At 41.0% G+C, this 22,733-nt stretch overlaps 1 protein-coding gene across 3 annotated transcripts in view; it reads left to right on the top strand.

Moving 5' to 3' along the window:
• The window catches only part of inpp5a (inositol polyphosphate-5-phosphatase A), a 148,713-nt gene that overhangs the window by 118,788 nt on the left and 7,192 nt on the right, over nt 1-22,733 (top strand). For all 3 annotated transcript variants that reach the window (XM_086122327.1, XM_086122325.1, XM_086122326.1), the window contains 2 exons: nt 3,226-3,299; nt 18,729-18,840. In XM_086122327.1, coding sequence (XP_085978453.1) covers nt 3,226-3,299; nt 18,729-18,840 — 186 coding nt within the window. The remainder of the gene's footprint in view (nt 1-3,225; nt 3,300-18,728; nt 18,841-22,733) is intronic.

Raw genomic sequence — 22,733 nt, 5'->3', positions numbered from 1 at the left:
GGAATGATACATGTCTACTGTAACTACACTTTGTTTGCTGTATATAAGATGGTGCGTATTAAGCTTTCAAAGTGGGCTAGATTAGATGCCAAAAAATATCCTCTTTTTTTTTTTTTAATCATTTACAAGGTCATCTCCAGTTTGTATACAGATCGAATTCTGGAGAAAACCAAAAAGTTAGTCACAGTAGAGAAGACGTTCTTATTTGAAGGATTCCATTCCAATTTTTACTTGTTCATAGTTTGCTTTAGCGTGGCAGCGTCGCAAGTTTAACAGCATTGCTTATTTCAATGAGATCGCATAAGTTGGAGCCAAGCAATAGACACAATCGATCAATGATCTGTGATTTGCTTTGTTTGAACGCTTACATTTACTGTATATCTCACTCAAAAACTGTTCTTGGCCAAGTGACTACATTTCGACTTGACCAGCACCACAATCATCCAAAAATAATCTTGTATTCCGGCTGTTATGCTCATTACTAAATTTGTATTAGATCATGTAAATATAAGAGTGTGCGGCGCAACGTTTTGATTGGGTTTGGACACGCGCACGTTCAGTGGATGGATGGTGGGACAGGGTGGACAGTGGAGCGTGGGCTTACATCCCATGCTCCGCCATCCCTCATCCACAGTGTGTGAGTCTCTCCTATGACCCCGGCAGTGTGAGTTTGATGAATGCGGCACATCTGCCCTCCTGAACCGCAGAGACACCGACTGGGAGGCCCCCGCTGGCTGCTCGTAATGGCCTCTGTTCTACATGGCTGACACATAATCACAAATACTAACACAAAGAACCAGAGCAAAGACATCAGACTCACACTTACATGTCAACTCGACAATGATTTGAACAGGCAGTGAGAAGTTGTCAGGCTAAGCCGGAGTTACTCTCTCATATTGCAACACGTTTTCCGCTTCCCTCCCGAATATAACGCAACGTCTTCTCCTTTGATATTTCATCATGTACACGTCAACGTAGCGCCGTGTGTAATACACCAATGTAATATCATTCATGTCCACTTGCCTGTTCGGTTTCTGTCAAATGCTTCTCATCTTAGGATCCTCACACTGTAATTGTTAGCCACTTGTCATTTTACAATCAAAATAACTGTCCCAGATCGAAGCTGATGTCTCCCACTCTGAAAGGAAAAAGTCAGGGCCCGAGCGAGCGAGGCCCTCCAAGGGTTGCTAAGAGAACCTCGCTGCCAGTCTCTCAGGGAGGCAGTCATGCAGGTGCCAGAGCTACCTGTTCATCTCCCAGATAATTAATGTATACAAGAAGCCACTAATTGCACTTTTCACTAATGATTTATGGGTCTTGTGAAAGGGGGTAAATTCGGGGATGTGTGTGTGTGTGTGTGTGTGTGTGTGTGTGTGTGTATACACTCTAGCGAATGAGTACAGCTGGGTGAGGAGACATGATTAATGAAGAGTGTGTAGACGGACTGGCACTGTGGTGAGAGAATCCCCTTGTCGGACAGGGCAATGTAAGCGCAGACTGACCGTTTTTGTCATTGTTGAGAGAGCGTTATTCAATTGTTATTGCTGTTGTTTTGAATGTTTATTGCAATTTTGTGGTATTATTATTGTTGTTGTGAATGTTTGCTATTGTTGTTATTATTACTACTATGATTGGTAATATTATTTGGAATGATGACTATGACTACTCCCACTAGGCTAGGCAAGTTTTTTTCTATAGCACCATCAACATCAAGCAAAAGTACTTTACAGTATTCAAACCACTTCAAAGAAAACATGAAATTCAGACATAAAAGCATTTAAAATGCATGTAAAGTATGCAGTTAAAGGAAAAAGACTTTGAAATTATGTTTGGCTCTATTAAAACCCAGAGAAAGCAATAGATTTAAGGGGAAGTCAACCCCAATTTCTTTTTTTCTTTTTTTTACAAGAATATGTCCTGTGCAGATCCACAAGACTAAACACGGCTTTCTGATTAATAGTGCGTCTGTGGCATATGAGCAATAAAATCGACCTGCTTTTGTCCAGCTTAGGAGGCGGCCATTTTGCCACTTGCTGTCGACTAAAAATGACATCAGAGTGGCTCAGGGCTCAGGTAACAACTAATCATGGCTGAGCTTCAGAAAACAAGTGAGCTACCTCATGCTACTTGAGCTACTGTGAGGTCCGTTTCAGCCAACAGAAAGTGGCAAATGGCCGCCTCCTGAAATGGACAGAAATGGATGGATTTTGTACCCGAACGCATATTCCAACAATGCTATATTAGTCAGAAATGCAGTGTTTAGACTCGTGAAGGCACATGGAACATATTTTTGTAAAAATATATTTTGGGTGGACTTCCCCTTCAAAGGTGTGGGTCAAAGTTATAATACTTTTGCGTCTTTCATTAATTAGAGTTGGTTTTCATTTCATTTTTTGACTTTTTTTGGTTAATTTTCATGTGGTTTGAATTTGTTTTGAGAATAGGTTTGTTCTTTTGTATTTGTTTTTTTTTTAATGCTTCATTTCAGTGTAGTTTGTATTATTTTTAGTTTACTTTAAATAGATAAATCACCTCGAATAAATGTCATGCTGAAAATCATGGCTGTTGTAAATATCGAGTGTTTTTGTGCTGATTTGTGAGTGTGAGATGGACTTTCCACACCCTTGACGAAAGTCATGACAACTTTTGGCTTGAGCTTGTAATCGGTGAGACAGTATTAACCGTTTTTGCCTGACAAGGCCTCAGGTTCAACCCTCATCTTTGGCTTTTGTGTGGAGAGTTTCTTCCCAGTTCTCTCCATAGTAAATACTCTCCAGACATTTGATTGAGAGTCTGTCGCGATATGTCAGCCCTGCGATTGTAGCCCGCCTCGCGCCCCGTGTCAGCTGCGATAGGCTCCATGTCCCCGCGACCCTGCACAGGATAAGCCATAGAGATAATGGATGGATAGTCATCAATCAAAGTAGTCAGCATTGGATTTTCTTGTTATTGAGTAGTTTGTGTCATTGCAGCTCTTCTATCAGAAATTAACTGTCAAAGATAAAATGTAAGTTGTCATTGCCTGTCTGTGAACACTCACCAGATTTCTGAAAGCCAAACTCAAATTCTTAACATTGACAAATACAGTATACTCTCCAGTTGAATTTTTCATTTAAGGTATTGAGTAACTCATTGTTCAATGGCCCGTTGCGACAAATGTAATTGAACGTTGTTGTCGCGTGTCTCTCGCTGCACCCTTTCATTTGTTCTTTTTTTTCTCATCAGCTTTTAGAGTACGACAAAGAACTGTCAGTGTTCAAGGATCGACTGCATGAATTGGAAATATCTTTCCCACCCAGGTATGGAAAGACACACACGCACACACACACACACATACACACATAGAGTCAACTTGGATCTCATGCACTGATTTGCTAGCTAACAGCCAATGAGAGTCACGGTGCATATGGCACATTAATTCAAATCATATCAATAAAATACAATGACACAAAAATATCTTTGTTCTTCACCATTCTAAGCGGGGGTTTTTTTGTTTTTATTTTTTTACTATTGGTTTGTTTGTTGCTTGTATTATGAATGTGTGTGTGAGCCAGATTGGTTAATGTGTGCATTTAAGCTCGTGAAACCATGACTGTGGATGGTATAATAAACAATAACGTCTCGGCTGCATTGCTTGCTTGCTGGCTTGCTGTGGTGTGAAAGTCATGATTTTGATTGATGCTAACTGTAAGAATTGATGGATATCAAAATTTCCCCCTGGATGTGGGGGTGACCAGTGAGTGATAAGTGGTGGCCATCGCCACCCCTGGCCGCCATGGAGGTCCATCCCTGCCACGGGTGCCCTTTTAACCTCATATCTGACATCAAAACACTCAATCTTTCTCTGAATTGAATTCTTAGCAGGTAACGGAGCTGTGCTGAATTGGCCCAAAACGGCTTCACTGTGTGCACACATGTCTGAATTTGTGTGAATTCCTTTTTTTATGGGATTAATATTCTGTCTCAGTGGGACTCGGAGCACGTGGTCTCCTCTCTTCTTTCCTCAAACAAATGCATTTGCAATTAGCCCTTTCAGAGGAGAGGGAGGGCAAACACGCTGTCGGCGTGGAAATATGTTTCGGGAGCAGCGCGTTAATGGCGCTTGACCTTTGCCGTTGGTTGTGACTCAATCAGCGCAGATAATGAAACGCTGTAATCAAACAATAATTACTTGATAAACTGCTCGGGTGGCAGGCACATGGCTACGGGGATTTTACTCTGTGTGTGCGAGTGTGTGTATGTGCCTTTGTGTGTGCTTTTCTGTGTGTGTGAGGGAGAGAGAGGGAGAACTGTCGTTATCAAGGTGCGTGTGTTGTGTGAAGTGCTCAGAATTTCATATTAACCGGTAGTTTGTGTGTGTGTGTGTGTGTGTGCGTGCGTGCGTGTGTGCGTGCGTGTGTGCGTGCGTGTGTGTGTGTGTGTGTGTGTGTGTGCGTGTGTGTGTGTGTGTGTGTGTGTGTGTGTGTGTGTGTGTGTGTGTGTGTGTCAAGGTTCTGCCGGTCCCTGTTTTTTAAATGACTCTGTGTCTTAATCAGGGGCCCCATTTACATCACTTTGCATAAGTGACATGCGGATTTATTGTCCTTTTATACCGGATGACATTTGCACCTATGCATATAATACTTAATCATTTTTCCACGGCGAGGAATGACTGTGCTGCTGTGATGGAATACAAATGATTTCCTCATACTTGAGGTGATGATGAATCAAATAGATGAAACCCAAGAGCAGCACATGAAATTTGATTTGATCTACTCTGTGTGTGTAACAAACCACATCATTGTCAACCGCGTAATGGGTCGCAGTGGCCTAGTTAAACAGTCCCCTCCTAGCATTCTATTAGGCGCGCACACTCATCATCACACATTCTGGAGCCCCTCCTCCTGTCAGGTCTGCCTTGTGCTTCTTGAGCAATCAAGCCTCAATGATTGTTCTCCATCACATAGTCTGCTCCCGACCAGCCCCTCGCCATCTGTGAAGTAATTACTCTTTTTAGTGGCGGCCATCAGAAGACAAACCTCACGAAGGCGCACACACACACACAGACACCACTCACTTTTGTTCAAATGTATAAATCAATTCAATTCCCAAACATTTCACCTGCAAGTGAATTCTGTCTGTTGTGTTGTGCTGTGCTTGAAATCACCAAGTTGAGGCAGAAAGATGACACAAACACATTTCCCTTCTAAATCCACTTACGATTATTGCTATGGTTAAAAAAGATCTCCAGCTTTTCACTAAATGAACCATCTTTGGCATGTGTTTTTAGTGCACATTCCAAGTCATTTTTGCTATTTTCCGATAACATTCAAATGCATTGTGAGGGATTTATGAGAGTGCAGCTGTTGTTTCATGCCAACGTGTACTTGGTACGAAAAATGATCCGACCAATGAACGTCCTTTGATGAGGGGTTTTATATGTTTTGAATGTGGGACATAAACGCAGTTCTTTTTTTTTGGATTTGCCTGAGAGATTAGAGAAGATGTTGCCAGAACAACACTTTTAGTAGAACATGACAAACGTTTTTTGTTTTTTTTTAAGAAAGCAACTTCACATTTTGTAGACTATTTACAAGATGTCATATTTGTGACATGCCAATAATCTTTTTGGTCCATGCTTTTTTTTCCAGGCGATACCCGACCCCCGAAACAACTCGATTTAGACTGCAATTTATAGTCCACCATTTATATTTGTGTGGATCCCTTTTTCCTGTGCATCCCTGCAGCATTCGTAAAACGATGCACATCTTTTTACTCTCAAAATTATCTGTCAAGATTGTTGCTGACAAGTATAAGTACTTAAGCACTGAGGTGAGGAATTTACCCTCGACTTGTCATAGCCGGACCTGGAGCCAGTCGGTTGCCCATACACTGATCAGCTGCGAGGCTGCATACGCCGTCGCTTGGATTATTGGAAGAGAGAACGCTCTCTGGGCCATATTCTTCAATATGGGTAAGAGGGCAAAGTCACGCATCTGCGGCCTTTTCTAGCTGCGCAGATTCTCCCATCGACTTACGTCTGTTCAGAGTGATCCTAAATTGTGGGCGTTCCATGTCAAATCTGGCCTGAAGCATATTCTGTCACTGAATTATTTCCTTTTACGCACTCCAAAAGCTGGAATACATTTGGTAGACTGGGAGGGTAAAAGATTACATTGCAATTGAAGTTGGCGTGTATTTGGAATATACACCACACATAAATGCACACGTATACAGACTATGATCATCATCCTTCTCTCTTTCTCTCTCTTTGTTTCTTTTTTTCCTTATCTTTTCTTTCTTTTTCTTTCTTTCTTCTCTCGATCTTTAAAACATTCTCATCGAAGAAACGCCTTAGTTTTAGTAGTTAAATAAATACTATGTTTTAAAATCAATGAATAATCATTTCAATAATCAGTCTCAAACAAAATAATTGTCATTATTTTTTCCATAATCGTTATTAGTCCCACAGTGGGTACATTTGATATATATATACATATATATCCCTGTTTTTTTTTTCTTCTTCATAAAATCAATGCAAAAATTACATCGGGAGCCCAGCATCAGTGTGGAATGCAGTGGACAATGAGAGCATAGCAGGAGAATGTATTCTGCCCGTAACGTGGTTAGTGGAGATGGACTTGGAGAAAGATTTTGATTTACATCGACTCTACCATGTGGCAAATAATGAGTGATTTCGGCAGAATGAAAATAAAAGTAGTGCACTGTAAATTGAAAACAAACATGGATATGACAGATGCTGGCAATATGACTTTTTCCTCTAAGAAGGAACAAAAGCCACTAAAAATGTATTTCCAATACATGATGATTAAAAAATGCAAAACAAATGTACTCAAAGTGACACCATCATGCCAAGAAACTGAATTAGCTCTTAAAGTATCACAGAACCGGAAAAGTAGAACTATCTGAAGTTGTTACGTGAAAATGACTGCAAAGCATTGAAAAATGAATGGTGTGCAAAGTCATGTCACAGCACACAGGGCTTGTCATGGGACCTTAAATCAATCATCAATATGCGCTTGAATGTTATTTGAATGCACATTTCCCATTTCCTACATCATAAATGCTTCATCTACTACATGGAAGAACTGAACAGTTTGCTGCCAAGTTATGAATACAGTAGAACTTTGAAGGAACACCATGAATTCTGGGATGTCGCTTGACCTCCAATTTTTTGAATAGTTCATGTAATAAATATCAGAAATGAATCCCTTCCATTGTCGAACTGTACAAACGTAAAACTGTACTGTCAATGTTTGAATGGAAGATGATAAATGGGATATCACTGGCATCGAGCTTTTCCAGCTCTTTTCAAGTAAAATAGTCAACTTTGTTATATAACCTAAGACCTAACCTTTTCTTGGACCTTTAAGGGCATCCTCAAATTAGAAGCTATTGCTGAGGGTGTGTGTAACGTCATGCATGCCGGGACGTTAAACTTTATTTCAAATTGGGGCATTTGACTCGATGTTCCGCTGAAATACATTTTACGCAGCATTTGTTGCAGGCATTACCTTTGCACAGGTGGGCCAATCAGAGTGTGGATGTGGCCCACATGCGGCCCGCAGGTCACCGGATGCCCACGCCTGTAACTAATTGCTTCTCCCCTCAAAGAAACTTGGCCACGTTGATTTTTCCTTTTTTCCAATAGATGAGACACAGGCTGGATGTCATAAAACTATTCTAGGCAGGATCCCCTTGCCCTTTTTGGAGGAAGGCGTCAATAATCGCACACTTGGCCTTCTTCCAATTCCGTAACTACTAGTACCGTATTTTCACGACCATTCGGCGCACCGTATGGTTGGGCGCAGTCTCATTAATGGGTGCTATTTCTGTATTTTACACATAGACAAAACGCACTGTATTATTGGGCGCAATTTTAAAGTGGTATAACATACGCCAGCTTAAACATACGGCATGCATGCGTGCACGCTAAAAACACGTTAGCTTGAAGCATACGGTAGCATGCCAAGACATACAGATACAAGCTAAAAACACGTTTTTAAAAAGGCAACGGAAGCAAAACTGAGTTCCGTTGTATTTTATTTAGCCATCGTACAATGTACTCACGTTTTTCGATCAATTATCACCCAGAAATCCATCAAAGTCCTCATCCTCTGTATCAGAATTGAACAATTGTGCAAGTACCGGTAATCCATCAAAAACGCCGTGTTCCCTCTCGTTGTCAGTCACTCTCATTGCCATGTGGCTCCACAGAAATGATGCCGGCTTTGCCAAAAACTCGAACAACAGTGCAAGCAGACACGTTCGTCCAAGCAGCCACAATCCATTCGCAAATTGTGGCGTAACTCGCCCGGCGCTGCCTCTCACTCTTTGTAAAGTTGTGTTTGCCATCGATCATTCATTGTTCCCATGCCGTTCACAACTTTACTTTGAACGCCCGGTTGATGCCGATGTCCAGCGGTTGGAGTTCTTTAGTCAAGCCCCCGGGAATAACGGCAAGCTCAGAGTTCATTTGCTTGACTTGGTTTTTCACCGCTGCTGTGAGATGGGCACGCATGCCAAAAGCATAACCGATGGCTTGAAGTTTGAACTGAGCTTTGTAGGCGTGTCTCTTTGTAGAATTTATTTTGGGGGGTTCTTAGAAACCAAAACCGAAGTTGTTTTGCAACAATGCACACTCTATACAGGTGTTGGTACCTGCTTGTGGCGTCCCTTTAGCGTCCACTTACACGCCCACCCTTCACTCATTGGCGGACTTCTTCCCCGCATGCCTGTCCTCACTCACATCTGCCTTTTCTCTCTCTCCATATATGTATATATACACGCCCACCCTTCACTGATTGGCCGACTTCTTTGCCGCATGCCTGTCCACAGTCACTTCCGCCTTTTCTCTATATAAACAGCGTGTCGGCTGTCAGTCAGGTTTTGGAACTCAGCGCATACACAAGACGCTCCGCATCATAAGGCGTCCTGCCCATTTTGGAGAATATTTAAGACTTTTATTGGCGCCTTATAGTCGTGAAAATACGGTAATTGTGTTGATAAAAAGTCACTGTCCAGAGCAGTGAGGATTTCTTTTCAGTGGCAATTTACACAAGCCTGTCTTGAACAGAAATACATGAAAGCTGGTTGATCGTGGAATTTTTTCAAAACGATAAATTTGTCTGTAAATGGTCCCTCTCAGTTCTGAAGACGGTCTGTGAAAACAAAGGAGATTCTTCCTCAGCAAAGTGCTCATTTTTACTGCACCACGGTTGAATCCAGCAGTCGCGTATGCCAAAGTCTTTATTGAAATAATTGTCAATGCAGTGTAATCAAAATATATTTTTATCCACAAACACAATCAGTTCGTGCACACTTCGTTGAAAATTGTCATTGCCAAGTTTGCCAACTTCAGGCCTGGCATGTACTGTATATCACCGGGGTTTTTTTTTTGTTTTTTTTCAGCCATTTTTGCAGCTCCTTGTGAATGGGGAACAGTTTTGACAACATACTGTGTATGTGAAAACGTGGGGAAAAAATGCTATACAAAAAAGCCATTTCCTGCAAAGCGAGGCTTCTGACCGCTGCACGGATGATGTCATCCACGCCGAGAGTGTATTTGCTCGTGGATATGTGGTTTGTCCGATTGCGCCACTGTTGCTGTTCCTTCCAGCATAAGAGGGGCTTCTTGTTCTCTGCCAGCAAGTCATTCCGAACTGATTCAGGGGCATTCTCTCCATTTATGGAGACACACTAAAGTAGTTACACAACAATGTTTAGTTGAAGCAGTGCTGGGTGTGTGGCTCATGAAGAAAAACAGCTGATCTACTGAACACGAACATTGTTTGCAATCATCTGCACATCCATCACTCAAACTACTAGGGAGACTGTGAAATTGGTGAGGGACCATTGTCTCGATAATAGCGGAATAATGTCCACTGTCATGTGTCATTGACCGGGATGATGCCACTGAAGGGAGGGCTTTGTTGAAAACAATCTTTGTCAGAGAGGATTGAATTGAGGCCATCTGTGACTTCTTTCCTTCGTGTGGAAAAACTAAATGCTACACATGTCATAGCTGATCCCTAGCAAGCTGTGAGCAATGAGCTACTGATGGCATTTTACTCTGTTTGTACTGCACTGTGCCAATGTTGTGCCTGCGAGCCTCCCAGCTCCACAAACTGAAGCAAACACCCTGCTTTATTGATAGCATTTGGCTGATCTTTTGTGCGCCTGCGAGTGTGTGTATGTTGTGTTGTGTTTTTCCAGGCCTCCCCTGACAACGCAAACAAACACTGCAACCGCGGCCGTGAGTCGTTTTCTGACGTTTTAGCCGATAGAAGCCCTTCAAATATCGACAACATCCCATGATGCCTTTTCCTGTCAATGATTCTTATGATTCTTATACAGTCAAACCCATCTCGCCAGTTATATAACAACCTTATTACATAAACTGAACTGGTCATTGTCATTTCGTCACATCGCTTTATTCGGAGATAAGAGTCTGAGACAAGGAAGTTTGCAATCCATGCTGGTGTACGATTAAAATGAAACTGTCTTTTGTCTTCTTGGTCATAAGGCTTTTGATGTTTTCATGTTTAAAAGGAAAAAAAGAACCGAGCAAATACCGTATGTGTGTTAAGTGTCGTATTCATCACATGTTGCTGCTTTAGCTTGTGACTAAAATGTGAAAGTCAAGCCCTCATCCGCAATCGCAGTATGACACACGCCGACACAGACACGCACTATAAGTCGGGCCTCACCTCGCCTCCTTTTACTGTGTGAAAACAAACAGGATGAAGTAAATGTGAGTAATGTGTGCAGTCAAATCAAACATTAAGCCCTAAACCAAGCGTGAATGAGTGAGCTCTTGATGGGCTCTACACACTCTTGATATGGGACCATACTCTCGTGCATCATCCGAGATGATAGGTCGGCGGCGCAAAAGAAAAAAAGAAAGAAAGAAAATGGACAAATAAACCAATCAGAAAATCGAAATGTCTACTTAAAAAGATGGGTTTTGCAAATGAGTTTATTATTCTCAGTCAGACCTCATGGGTATTACAAGTGACTGCAATAAAATTACCTCGCCCCACGTCAGCTGCGGCAGGCTTTAATCAACCCACCGTCACCTAGAATAGAGCGTCACTGTGATCGAAGATTATACTCATCTTCTTAGGTCATTAAACTAACAATTAAAAGCATAATTTATTTTTGCTAATGGAAAGATTAGGTGTCGCTACAAACTTAGGATGATTTTTCAATCAATGGGTAATTTAAATGTTGCGAAGGTTAAAATAGAATATACAACGTTTAGAGTGTCATGTGAATTGAAAAGTTGACTGGCTGTAAATACAGCAGACTGAAAACCAAACGGCAGTCCATCTGTGCTGGATTGAATCTGGGAATTTCTTTGCATCAGACACAAATAATTGGTTCAGCTTTTTAACATTACATTTGATTAATTTTGACTTTGCAAAGACCACTTAGCCATCAGGGGAATTCAGTTTAAGATTCCTCATCCCTTTTCAAAAGAGTGAAATATTGGAAAGCTGAAAAAAAAAGTTACATATTATAGATTCAGTCTTGTTTCTGTTTGACAAGTGGTCAAATAAATCATACTGAGATATTGTATGTAGCTAAATGTGGTAACCAGACAGCTCAGTATGATCCAGTGCAATTTGTATACCACAGCAAAGTACAATCCAAAACATATTTTAAAACAATGAAAATGGTTGGGTATTCTCTTTTGTAGATGCAGACTTTTGTTTCTGATCATGGTGGTCGACTGGTTAGCATGTCAGCCTCACAGTGCAGAAGTGCAGGGTTCGATTCCGGCTCCAGCCTTTCTGTGTGGAGTTTGTATGTTCTCCGCGTGCTTGCGTGGTTTTTCTCTGGGTAGATTGGTTTTCACCCCCACATTCCAAAAATATACATGGCAGGTTAATGGAACACTACAAATTGTCACTAGGTGGTGATTGTGAGCGCGGATGGTTGTTTGTTTGTGTGTGCCCTCCGATTGGCTGGCAACCAGTTCAGGGGTTACACCCACTACTGCCCAAAGACAGCTGAGGTAGGCTCCAGGATGCCCACGACCCTCTTGAGAATAAGCAGATTTGAAAATGAATGGATGGATGGATGGATCTTTTATCGGGTTTCATTCAATATGTGTACCAAATGTATTTTCCACACTATAAGGTGCAACGGATTATAAGGTGCACCTTCAATGAATGTCCTATTATTTTAAAACTGTTTTTATATATAGGGCACACCGCATTATAAGGCGCATAGAATGGAAGCTACAATAGAGGCTACGGTTGCGTTACGCATCCACGAGATGAAGCTACGCTAGAGGGAATACAATTCACAACAGCTTTATTCATACAGAGCAGTCGTTCTTCACCTTTTTAGAGGAACCGAACCCAACCAGTTAATACGCACATTCATATATTTTTTACAAATTCAAGATATTTTTTTTTAAAAACGCATTTATTAAAAGCAGAAAAAAGTTACCGGTAATAACATTTCAAGGGATAAGTATACTTTTTCTTTAAATTAAACGACGTACTAGCACGAAAGTCACACGTTGACTACGAAGTGAACTAAATTTCCCACAGCACTGATTGGACAACCAATGTCATGTGATCATCGGCAGCCAGTGATGGCCAAGCAGGCATGTCATGACTAACTAACATGTTGAGTAGCGTGTGTCTTACCCTCCGCGGCAGAGGCTCAGTCGAACCCCTGAGACCGACTCACCGAACCCCTGGGGCTCGATCGAACCCAGGTTAAGAACCGCTGATATAGAGCTTCAGTTCGAACAAAGCACTTTACAGAACATTAAAATATGTCCAAGAAATCAGAATATTGAACAATATGTAGCTCCCTCAGCATGTAGCATGAAGCGCGACACGAAGCCCATAAAAATACAGGGTTTATTGCTTGGCAACCTGTGAAAACTGGTCGCAAACACGGACATGAAACATAAATGCAAATGGCATTGCAAAACAAATGAAAGACAAAACCTATGAAGACAATTGATTCGGCATAAAGGCACACAAACCTTGCGGGCTCACATCCAAAAGGGGCTAAATCTCCTTAGAAGTCTTGCTTGTCTCCTTCTTCCTTCATTTAGTCAGGAATTAACTATGCTTTTGGTATTATCTTCGTTTCATAATGGCTGCGCAGAGCTCACAAAGTAGTCAGTAGTCAGTCAATTAGTGTCGAGCAGAACACTTTTACATTACAATTGGTTCCCCCTAATAATCACCACGAGATGGCACAGGAACACTAACAACTCAAGAGGGAATATCAAGAGACTGTAACACCATATATAAGGCGCATCGGATTATCAGGCACTCTGTCACCCTTTGAGAAAATGTAATGCTTTTAGTGTGCCTTATAGTGCGACGACTTGACTACACTATTGAACTGCAGCAAAAAGTGCAATGTCTGTCACTTCTTGTAGCTGTGTGTCTTACTTGACTCACCTTTTCTGTGCAGGTACACAACTGCTAGTTATCAGCTTGGACAATTAATTAGTGTAATTAGTCTTTGTATGGGCAATAAGGGTCTGATAGGACTGATGGCCTCCAGCCCACACGCCCTCTCAGACCGTTTACGCGCTGTGATAAATTTGTGAAGTCACTACTAAGACACGTTCATCACTTTAGCCAGAGCACACCATTCAACTGTTTGCTGTCGCATTAAGGCTTGTTATCTCTCTTCCAACCAATGGAGGGTGCGGTACAGAAAAGGGGAACAAGCCTATACGTGCACACACAGGTGCTCAAAATTGCCCTTTAATGGCCATTGTCAAGAGATTCATAATCAGCTTTTACAACTGCCGGTTGTCATAAAAAATGACAAAGTTTTGTCGCTAATGGGTCATTGACTATCCGACAGAAGTTTATTGTTTGAAGGAAGTGAGAAGGAAAACTTAATCTTCAATCTCTTTCAACACCAGTGTGACCTGCGCCTTGTTGGTCAATAAAGCTGTAAATAGCGTCGGGCACTGATAGGAGGATTGTTCACTGTTAAAACAGCCATCCCTCCTTCAGGAAGCAGAAGGCATTCAGGCCACCCTGAATTCAAGCATCTCCACATCTCCTTTGAAGATTTTGCCCCTTTCCATCCTCCCTTAGCCTCCTCCTGTCGGATCCGTCTTTATCCCCGGTCTTCTGCCTCCTTCTGTCTGTTTTACTCATCCTTTTCTTCATGCTCTCTTTCATCCCTGAATCGCTTCTTTGGCCTTTTGATTAGCATGCCAAAAATCATGCATTTCCCTTGTGGTTTAAGTGCTATTAATGCTAATTGGAGGTAGGGGACCTCTTTACGTTTCACTCCGCAGGTCTGTTTGCTCACCTGGTGGGGGGCCCTGTGCATGTGATAGTTTGTGTGCGTGTGTGTGTTAACCCTGTTTATGCCCCTACTTTAACCCCATACACTAAAGCCTACACCCTGGCATTTCACTAGGTCAAGATAAAGCAACGTGATGTCGCACATACGGTACGCGCAGTATTACAGTGAGTGTTGGTTTCGTTGGAAATATAATGGAAAACTAATCGGCCACATACTGAATGGTGGTCACAGCATGCAACATTTCTGGTCAAGTTTCTCTGAACTGATGACCTCATAAAAAATATATATACAGTATATATTATTATAGCCTGCTTATTCAAATTGTATGCAAATACATACCCATAAAGAAAAATCAACAAGTTCAGATTTTGTGTTGTTTGCTACACTTTCGTCTTCATTTTTGATGACGTTTGGATATTTTGGCCATAGCATTCAAAAAAATTCCATCTGTCTCGCATACCTAAACCAATCTTTTATTTTACATCGTGATGCTCCATACATTATTATCAAGTCAAGTCAAATTTAGCAGCCCAGCAGAGCCAAAAAGGTGTTGCTGCCTTATTTATTCTAAGACCCCTTTCTTTTTTAATGCATAAGAAGAACCATCTTATTCTGATAATAAGCTATGTTAGTGCATAAAAAGAGAACTAGCTTGTTCTGTTTCACTCTGTTTATGCTAAAATGTTCAGAGAGCTAGCTTGTTCTGAAGGCAATGTTGGGTTTGTTTGTTTTTTTTTTTTACATTTTGGAATCAGTAAAGCTGAGTTAGTTTCAAAACAAAATCCAATGAAACTGCAATCTATTGTGTTCATGTGGTGTTACCTTTAATATTTATTTATATATATAATATAATAGCTTTATTTACAGAAAATCCATTGTTATAGTCTCATAATGTATCGAAATCACCTTTATCGTGTTGAATTGTTGTTGTTAAAAAAGCGAAACAATCACTTTGTCTCGAATCATTTGGCCTTATGTCGATATTTATGGTTTTAAAAAAATGTTGTGTTAACCCCCCCCCACCCCAATTTACATTGTTTGGTAAGTATTGCCTTAACTATATTTTATATTGTTGTTGTACTAGTTTGCAGTTGGGTTGAAGTATATTGCCTTTGATCAGCTGTTTGTGTAACTAATGAAAAGTCAGCGCGTATACAGATGTTGTATGTGCTGTGTTGTCCACTACTGGTTAATGACATTGTAATTTAAGATTATTTTCAATCAATAGGTTTGCATTCCATTACATCTGCCAGATCTTTAGAAAAGTACCATTGCTCCATTGTTTTGCTTTTCTTTTTTTTCTTTTTTTTTAAATATGAAAAAAACCCGGCTTGCAAAGAACCGTCACTCTGCGTTCTGCTACAGTTAGCACATGTGCTATTGAAGGAGCAAATTGGATTGGTATGAGAGTATGCAAGCCTTCCCTTCCACTCTGATGAGCACCGGCAAACAAATTGGATTGGCGGTGTGTAAATCTGAAGCCGTTTGATGAGCCGAATGGGCAAATTGAATTCTCAACAATGTAAATCTTTATCAGCTTGCCCGGCGCAACGCCTGCTTCTGCTTAAATCAAGTGATCATTTCCTGCTGTTCCAAGACATGTGCAATCTCTATTGGCCATTTGCCGACGCACCTAATCTGTTTTTGATGACTGTGTACGGATGTAGTCATATATATCGGCAACTGAGTCTTCCCCGGCTCATTCCGCCTAAATTGCTCTCATTCTCGCTGTTATTCTACTCCTCCCTCGCCCTCATTTCTCTCTCCACCAAACACACTCTCACAACCTGTGCAGTTGGCACCGAATCATTACTTTGATTAAGCCGTTCGTATGTGTTGATTCAAGAGATTACTCAGATGACTAGTCATGCTAATGGACCTCCTGTTGTTTTCTTGAAAATACTTTGATCAGTTTGTGCCATAAAGCAGAGGCTGTAATTGTTTTCCATCCTGTTCAACACTTAGATTCATATCTCGCATGGATCTCATCATTCGAGATGGCACTTGAGATTTGTATGCACTCATGCCAGGGTTTAAAGACCTCCGTCGCCACGACGGATTTCCGTCGTTTGAAAAAATGAAGAAAGGAGACCAAAAAAAAACATAAGCGTGTGTGCGTTGACAGTCACGGTGTTCCATGGATTTTGTTAAAAATATTATATGCGCAGTTACAGTACATGCACTGTTGTTGCAGCTCGTCACACTACAGCTGAGACCTGGAATATGTACTTTTATTTTGTCGTTTCCGCGAGAAGGGTTTATGATGTGTGTTCCAATCACACTGTACATGATTATTGGCAGACAAATGACCTCTTAGCCAACTTAAAACCCTCTCCACGTTGGCACGAAGGCACTGTACCACGAACAAATCAAGTCAACGTTGGCGAGACATCGCTAACCCTGCCATCCCCTACATTTATACGAGCGGATAAAAGTTTGCCCGATGTTTGATAGTCACTTAACATTCCGTTCTGACATGCCCGTACTCCGCCTCATAGCCAAATTAAGTTGCTGTATCACATGTGTAGTATGTGTAGGAACTAGTGCTGGCAGTTAAACGCGTTATCTGTGTTAATTTAAATCAATTTTAACGTGATTACATTTTTTATCGTGAGATTAATGCGGCAACACCTCACAGCGGATGTTACGTTGCTCTATAAACAAGTGAAAAATGTTCATGTAAAATTGAAAATGGAAATTGTTGTTTCAGTAAATATTTGCATTTTGCACATAGAAAACTGATCCATGATTCCATGTTGACGAGAGCATTAAAATGGGAAAAAATAGGACAAAAAATATATAAAAGGAAATTTACAAACGATAAAAAAATTGTGAGTAATTGCGATTAATTATGAGTTAATTATGACAATTGCGTTTTTAATCGCGATTAAATATTTTAATCATTTGACAGCACTAGTAGGAACATTTCGGAAATGATTTGTTAAAAGATGGCGACTACATTTGTTGTCACTTCAAATGCATATGTTGTAACGCCGCTCACGGCTTTATCTCTCTTACCTTCTGTCTTAAGGACTGCCCACAAATCACATACTTCAGGGTGATGACATGTGTGGCAAAATTCACCATATATCAAATAAATTATGTTTTTTGTTGTTGTTTTTTCATTCTGATTGCTGTAATAGTTGGCAGTGGTGAACCAGTATTTACTGAACTCCAAATGTGATGCTATCTGTCATTATGGAGTCATGGGAGACATTGAAGTCACATATATATTCACAAAAATCCATACCTTATGTAGCCTAGACATAATTCGAATTTCTTTGTTAAATAATGCTGAGAATATAATTGTGCAATGTTTTGCAGAAGAATCAAGCACGAAGCAATTTAAAATATGAACAAGAGCCGTTGTTCACAAACACTCGATTTTTAAATATTTTAGATTTCGTATTTGAAACTCTCCCCGTTTGGACAGGATATATACACTTGTCATGTACAATACTACAAAGAATCAGTGTGCGCCCCTTTGCACAACAAAATTTGGGTTATTTAAGCGCAGTCATTTTAAGCATAAAAAGTTTTCAGTCAATTTAAATGTTTTTGCTTTAACCTTTGACTAATGCTAATATGGATCACCCTTACCTGTCTGGTTCTTTAGGTATTCCCCCCACTGGTGCTTGCTCCATTTTTCTCATGGTCGAGATGGAAGCAACAGTTGCATAAAATCTTTAACACCTATAAGACAAACCTATAAGTCAAAATAAACGCTTCCATTTGCTATTTAACGTCCGAAATGTCAAAACAAGTTTTGGTTGTAGTCTAACAAGGCTCTGATAATTTCAATGAAAGAACGATGTTCAAACACAACTTAACTTTGTAAGTCTCTGGCCAGTTTTTTTTTTTGTTTGGTTGTTTGGTTTGGTTTTTGTTTTTGTTAATCAAGAGACATACTGTACATTTAACGTGTGATTTAGATTTGCATCTATGTACATTAGACATATTGCATCACTGAATCAAAAACTGATCAGATAGATAAACGAGTGAATGGTTCTGTCTATCTATCTATCTATCTATCTATCTATCTATCTATCTACCTGTCCAACTGTCTCTCTGGCTCTGTCTGTCGTGGGGTAAAAAAGTGCCATGTCGTGGAATCCTTCTCAAGGGAAATAACAGCCACACATCTGGAAGTCCAATTGAGAAATTTGCAATTTGGCAGCAAGGGAAGCAAAGCATTTAATTTTTTTTTATTTTATGTAATGTTTTTTTGTTGTTGTTGAGTTTGTATGAGAAATTCTACTCAAATGAATAAAAACCAAACGAAAATGGCGCATTTTTGAAAAATAAAAAGTAATATGCTCTAAAAACGGATGAACTGAATTTGAAAAACAAACGTCAAAACGGAAACAAAATCTAACTGATTGATTGATATCAACCATTTTGTCTGACTTGTTTCCCCTCAGTTACCCGTACAGCGAAGACAGCAGTCAGGGGAAGCAGTACATGAACACCAGATGCCCCGCCTGGTGCGACCGAATCCTTATGTCTTCATCTGCCAGAGATCTTGTCTCCAAGGTGAGCTTCATCCTGATGATCACCAAGCTTCATAAATGCCACCCAAGTTCATTTAGGATGCTTTTACACTTCTTCCTTAAGATATTCACACCTCTGTGAAAAGGGGCGCCAACTTGATTGCGCATCCAAACACACATGGAAGATGATCAACCAACAGGGTGCAACCTGGATAGTGTCTGACAATCACGCTAACGAGCTGCACTGTTCGTTTTGCGCATTGTCAGATGAGCATATTGACACATTTAGCACTTGGCAATGTGATTTGTTAAAGCAGGAACACATTGCATTTTGTGTCTTTAAATAGTACCGTCTGAAAGTGGTGGAATGAAATCTCCTACCCTTGTAAACATTTTCGGAATGCCGAGAAAAATTAGTGCAAACATATCAACAAAGCCATTTTCAGGGCCGAGTTGAAGACAGTCACAGGAAGGAGTCATGCCATGTCATCTATGACAAGACTCCAATCTGCATCTGCATGTTTTATTTATTTGTTTTATCTGGGACATTTCAGCAGTACAATTATTCTTGTCCTCTCCCAAAGCGGTTTTCAGCTTGTGCTGTCCCAAGTTTTGAACGCATTATTGCACAGGGTGGGCACAGACATTAAATTGCCACTCACTCGGGATGAGTGAAATAATACAAATGTCTTTTATGTGGTAGCTGGTTTCCCTAAAATTGTCTGAGCGACACATGTTTTTTCAGTGACTCAGCAATATGATTGTTTTCCTCTTTCCATAACACTTCCAATTACATCATTTCCAACTATCCAAAGCACAAAAACTCAATTTTAACACTCATTCACTGCCAATGGGAAATATTTGTCTTTTAAGAATCCAGACATTCAATCCCGGGTACATATTTAAGTATCTTAATTAAATACAGCGGTCTCCACCACTTTTGCATCTGCAGCCTACAGTGTGTGCAATCTGTTGAGTGATCAGGCAGTTCAGCACCCGCAAATCTTGCATAAATCGGGCCCACATACTTCCTAGGGACCGGATCTTGTTCATCAAGCCACAGTTTGTGGCCTTCCTCAAGTCTTCAAACACCATTCTCCTCTCGCAGCCTGTGTGGCAGTCTGCTCTGACTCACGAATGTGTTTACTGGATCGCTTGGAAAAGCCACCATGCAGCCCAATGCTTTCCACACATGATCATTTCAATGAAAAAAAAAAAAAGCGTGACCAACAAACAAACAAAAAAAAACCCTCAACATTTTAGATCCTTGTGGTTGGATTCTGAGCACATATTTCGGTGTGGAGAGGCAAACATTGCAGCATTCAGCTGTGAAAAGAGATGCAGCAGTGTATTGTACCCCCAACAGTCCTCAGCAGGGAGCCGCTCAGGAAGTTTGACTTTCTTTTGTTCACCACAAATGAGAAATTCCTTCCTTAACTTTATTCCTTACTGAGCGCAGCAACAACAGTAAAACAATAACTGTAGACGGGGTAAGTTGGAGAAAAACCGTGTCGATGAAAAAAAAAACACTCACATATGTGCATCTCGATGACTGTTTACGGTGTTTCTGTGGAGTAAAAGCTAATTGCTAGTAATGCGGAGGACAGTTAGTGTGTCCACAGATTGGCTGATGATTCACTGAGCACACGCTGCCCGGCTCTGAGCATTACAGATTGTTGAGACATGGGCCTGTAAACAGGCCAGCGCGTGGCGTCATCTATCATGGCACGGTCGGTTAACTCGCCATCATGTTATTTTCTGCTTGCCGAGCCCTAACACGCCAAAGGTTGCCTGCTGGCTACGCGGCACAGCACCAGCTCCAGGAGCACCGGTAATGAATGTTTAGCCGAGCGAGCGCTCCTCCTCCGCCGGAGGGCCCCGGGTAATTTGTTTATCTGTCTAAAGATTACGCAGCCTGAAAATCCACAATTTTATGCCGCCTTTGTAAATGATCAAGTGTGCCTTTGATGAATGTATGCGCGGTCTCTGGGAGGCAGCGGCTCGCGGCCATCGAGCAGACATATAGAGAGGTGCCAGTGCGTGACCCGCTAGAAAAAGGTAGCGTGAGGTGGCGCCGCTGTGCGTGCTGACCCCGCTCCGTCGCAGGATTGGGCTGAAGTTAATTTGGATTTCGCTTTATGGTTCATTCTCGAGCTCCCTGTCTCTTTCTTCTGAACCGCCAGTGCACCTCACCATGTCACAATGTGTGTGTGTGTGTGTTGGGGGGTGGGGGGTGGCTATTTAAAAACTCTTTAGTTCAACCAGACAAGTGTGATTTATTCTCCAGTCTGCAGATACGCGTCTGCACGGGTAACAGCTTCTTTGTGTGCACAAAGGGAAATTGAAACACGATTCCCTCAGATAGGCTCGAGATTACCGCGGCAGTGCATGGGGTTTCAGAAGCAAAACACACACTTTATAAATGACTGCTGTGTTTCATTTCTCTTCACTGCACTGGGCACAAGTTGTAAAGCAGATCTGAAAAGGTGTTTTTGGCTCAGTGGATGCGGCGATGAGAGAGGTTGTTTTGTCGGTGATGGCTGAAACTATACTTTTGTGTTTTGTTGTGGGGGGGTTTTTTTCAAATCAAAGTCTCTCAGGCTGGGCGATATGACTGAAAAGTATGTCACCATACAAGTATTTCATGTTTGTCGATATGCATCTATGTTGATTTTTACCTTGTAAATAAGGAGTTGGAGAAAAACGTTGAATTCAGGTAATTTTATTTTAAGATTTTAATCAGAGGTCAGCGCAACTACGAAAAAGTCAAATAAACTGGTCATTATAAGGACGAAATAAGCATCTTTTTAAACATAATGTGCTCCGTTGGGCTGGGCTCAAAAATGTTTCACCATATAGGTAATTCATATCAGTCAGTATTGATTAATTTAAACTGAGAAAAACAATGAACTGTTTTTGGGTATGTTGTAATGTAGCGTCATATGCACAGTTGCTCCTCCTTCAGTGCAGTGTTAATGCTTATTTGTAGGGGGGTAACAAAAATTGGTTCGAACTGAAAACATTTTTTTGATTTAAAAGATGCGAGTGCATCAAATTGAACAGAATCAAATTGTTCCACTTTGCAATGTATCAAGATGCCTAGCAAATCGTCATTTATTGGAGGAGAAGGAAATGGCACATTTACAGTACTGAACTTCATTTAATGTGTGCCAAGTGACAACCAAAAAAAAAGTCACTGCATCCTTCCGTTTTGAACTGAGCTGTACTATATCGAATCGACTCGTAATCTCACTGAGTGGAACTGAATCAAACCGTTCCACTTTCAGATCGAACCGTCCTGGGGTAATTTTGCACCTAACGTATCGATAACTGTATCGAAGCATCGTTTGTTGAGAGATGCACATTCCTACTTATTTGCGTTAGATGCTACCCCAAAGCAGGATTGTTGGTAGTTAAATTTACCTTTATTCAACATTCATACAATGTAAGTGTGGTGAATTTATAATCTCTTGCAGTGCAAGCAGCCAGTTTAGGACAACTTTATCTTTTTACTGGACTCGTTATCGCCAGTGGCCATTCATATTTCACTTACCTGATTGTGACTTCAGTGCGATGCCGAGGCTCGGACACGGCTAACTGTGGCACTATAGCACGTCAAAGACAGGGAACTATTTTACTCGCACCCCAAGTTTCCATCTGGAGGTGTTTAATCATATTAGGATGCAGAATATAAAACGATTCCATGACTTCGTTGGTTTAGCTGCTTCCTCTTCATTGTTTTACCATCTTCTTCGTGTTTGGAGATGGCTGTACGCTGCCTGCAACATGCATAATGCCGGTGCTTGCCTTCTGATTTTTTTCTATCATACGAATTTCCCATTGATACAGTGTCGATTGCAATACATATTGATATTATTATGGCCCAAGCCTAAAAAGTCGCAAAACACATTCTACAAATGGGGAATTTGCTGTGTC

This window comes from Hippocampus guttulatus, chromosome 10, assembly GCF_054856545.1.
Source record: "Hippocampus guttulatus isolate MCC_2025c chromosome 10, RoL_Hgut_1.0, whole genome shotgun sequence".
In the NCBI taxonomy this organism is placed as follows: domain Eukaryota; kingdom Metazoa; phylum Chordata; class Actinopteri; order Syngnathiformes; family Syngnathidae; genus Hippocampus; species Hippocampus guttulatus.
This window is presented reverse-complemented; position numbering and strand designations above follow the sequence as displayed.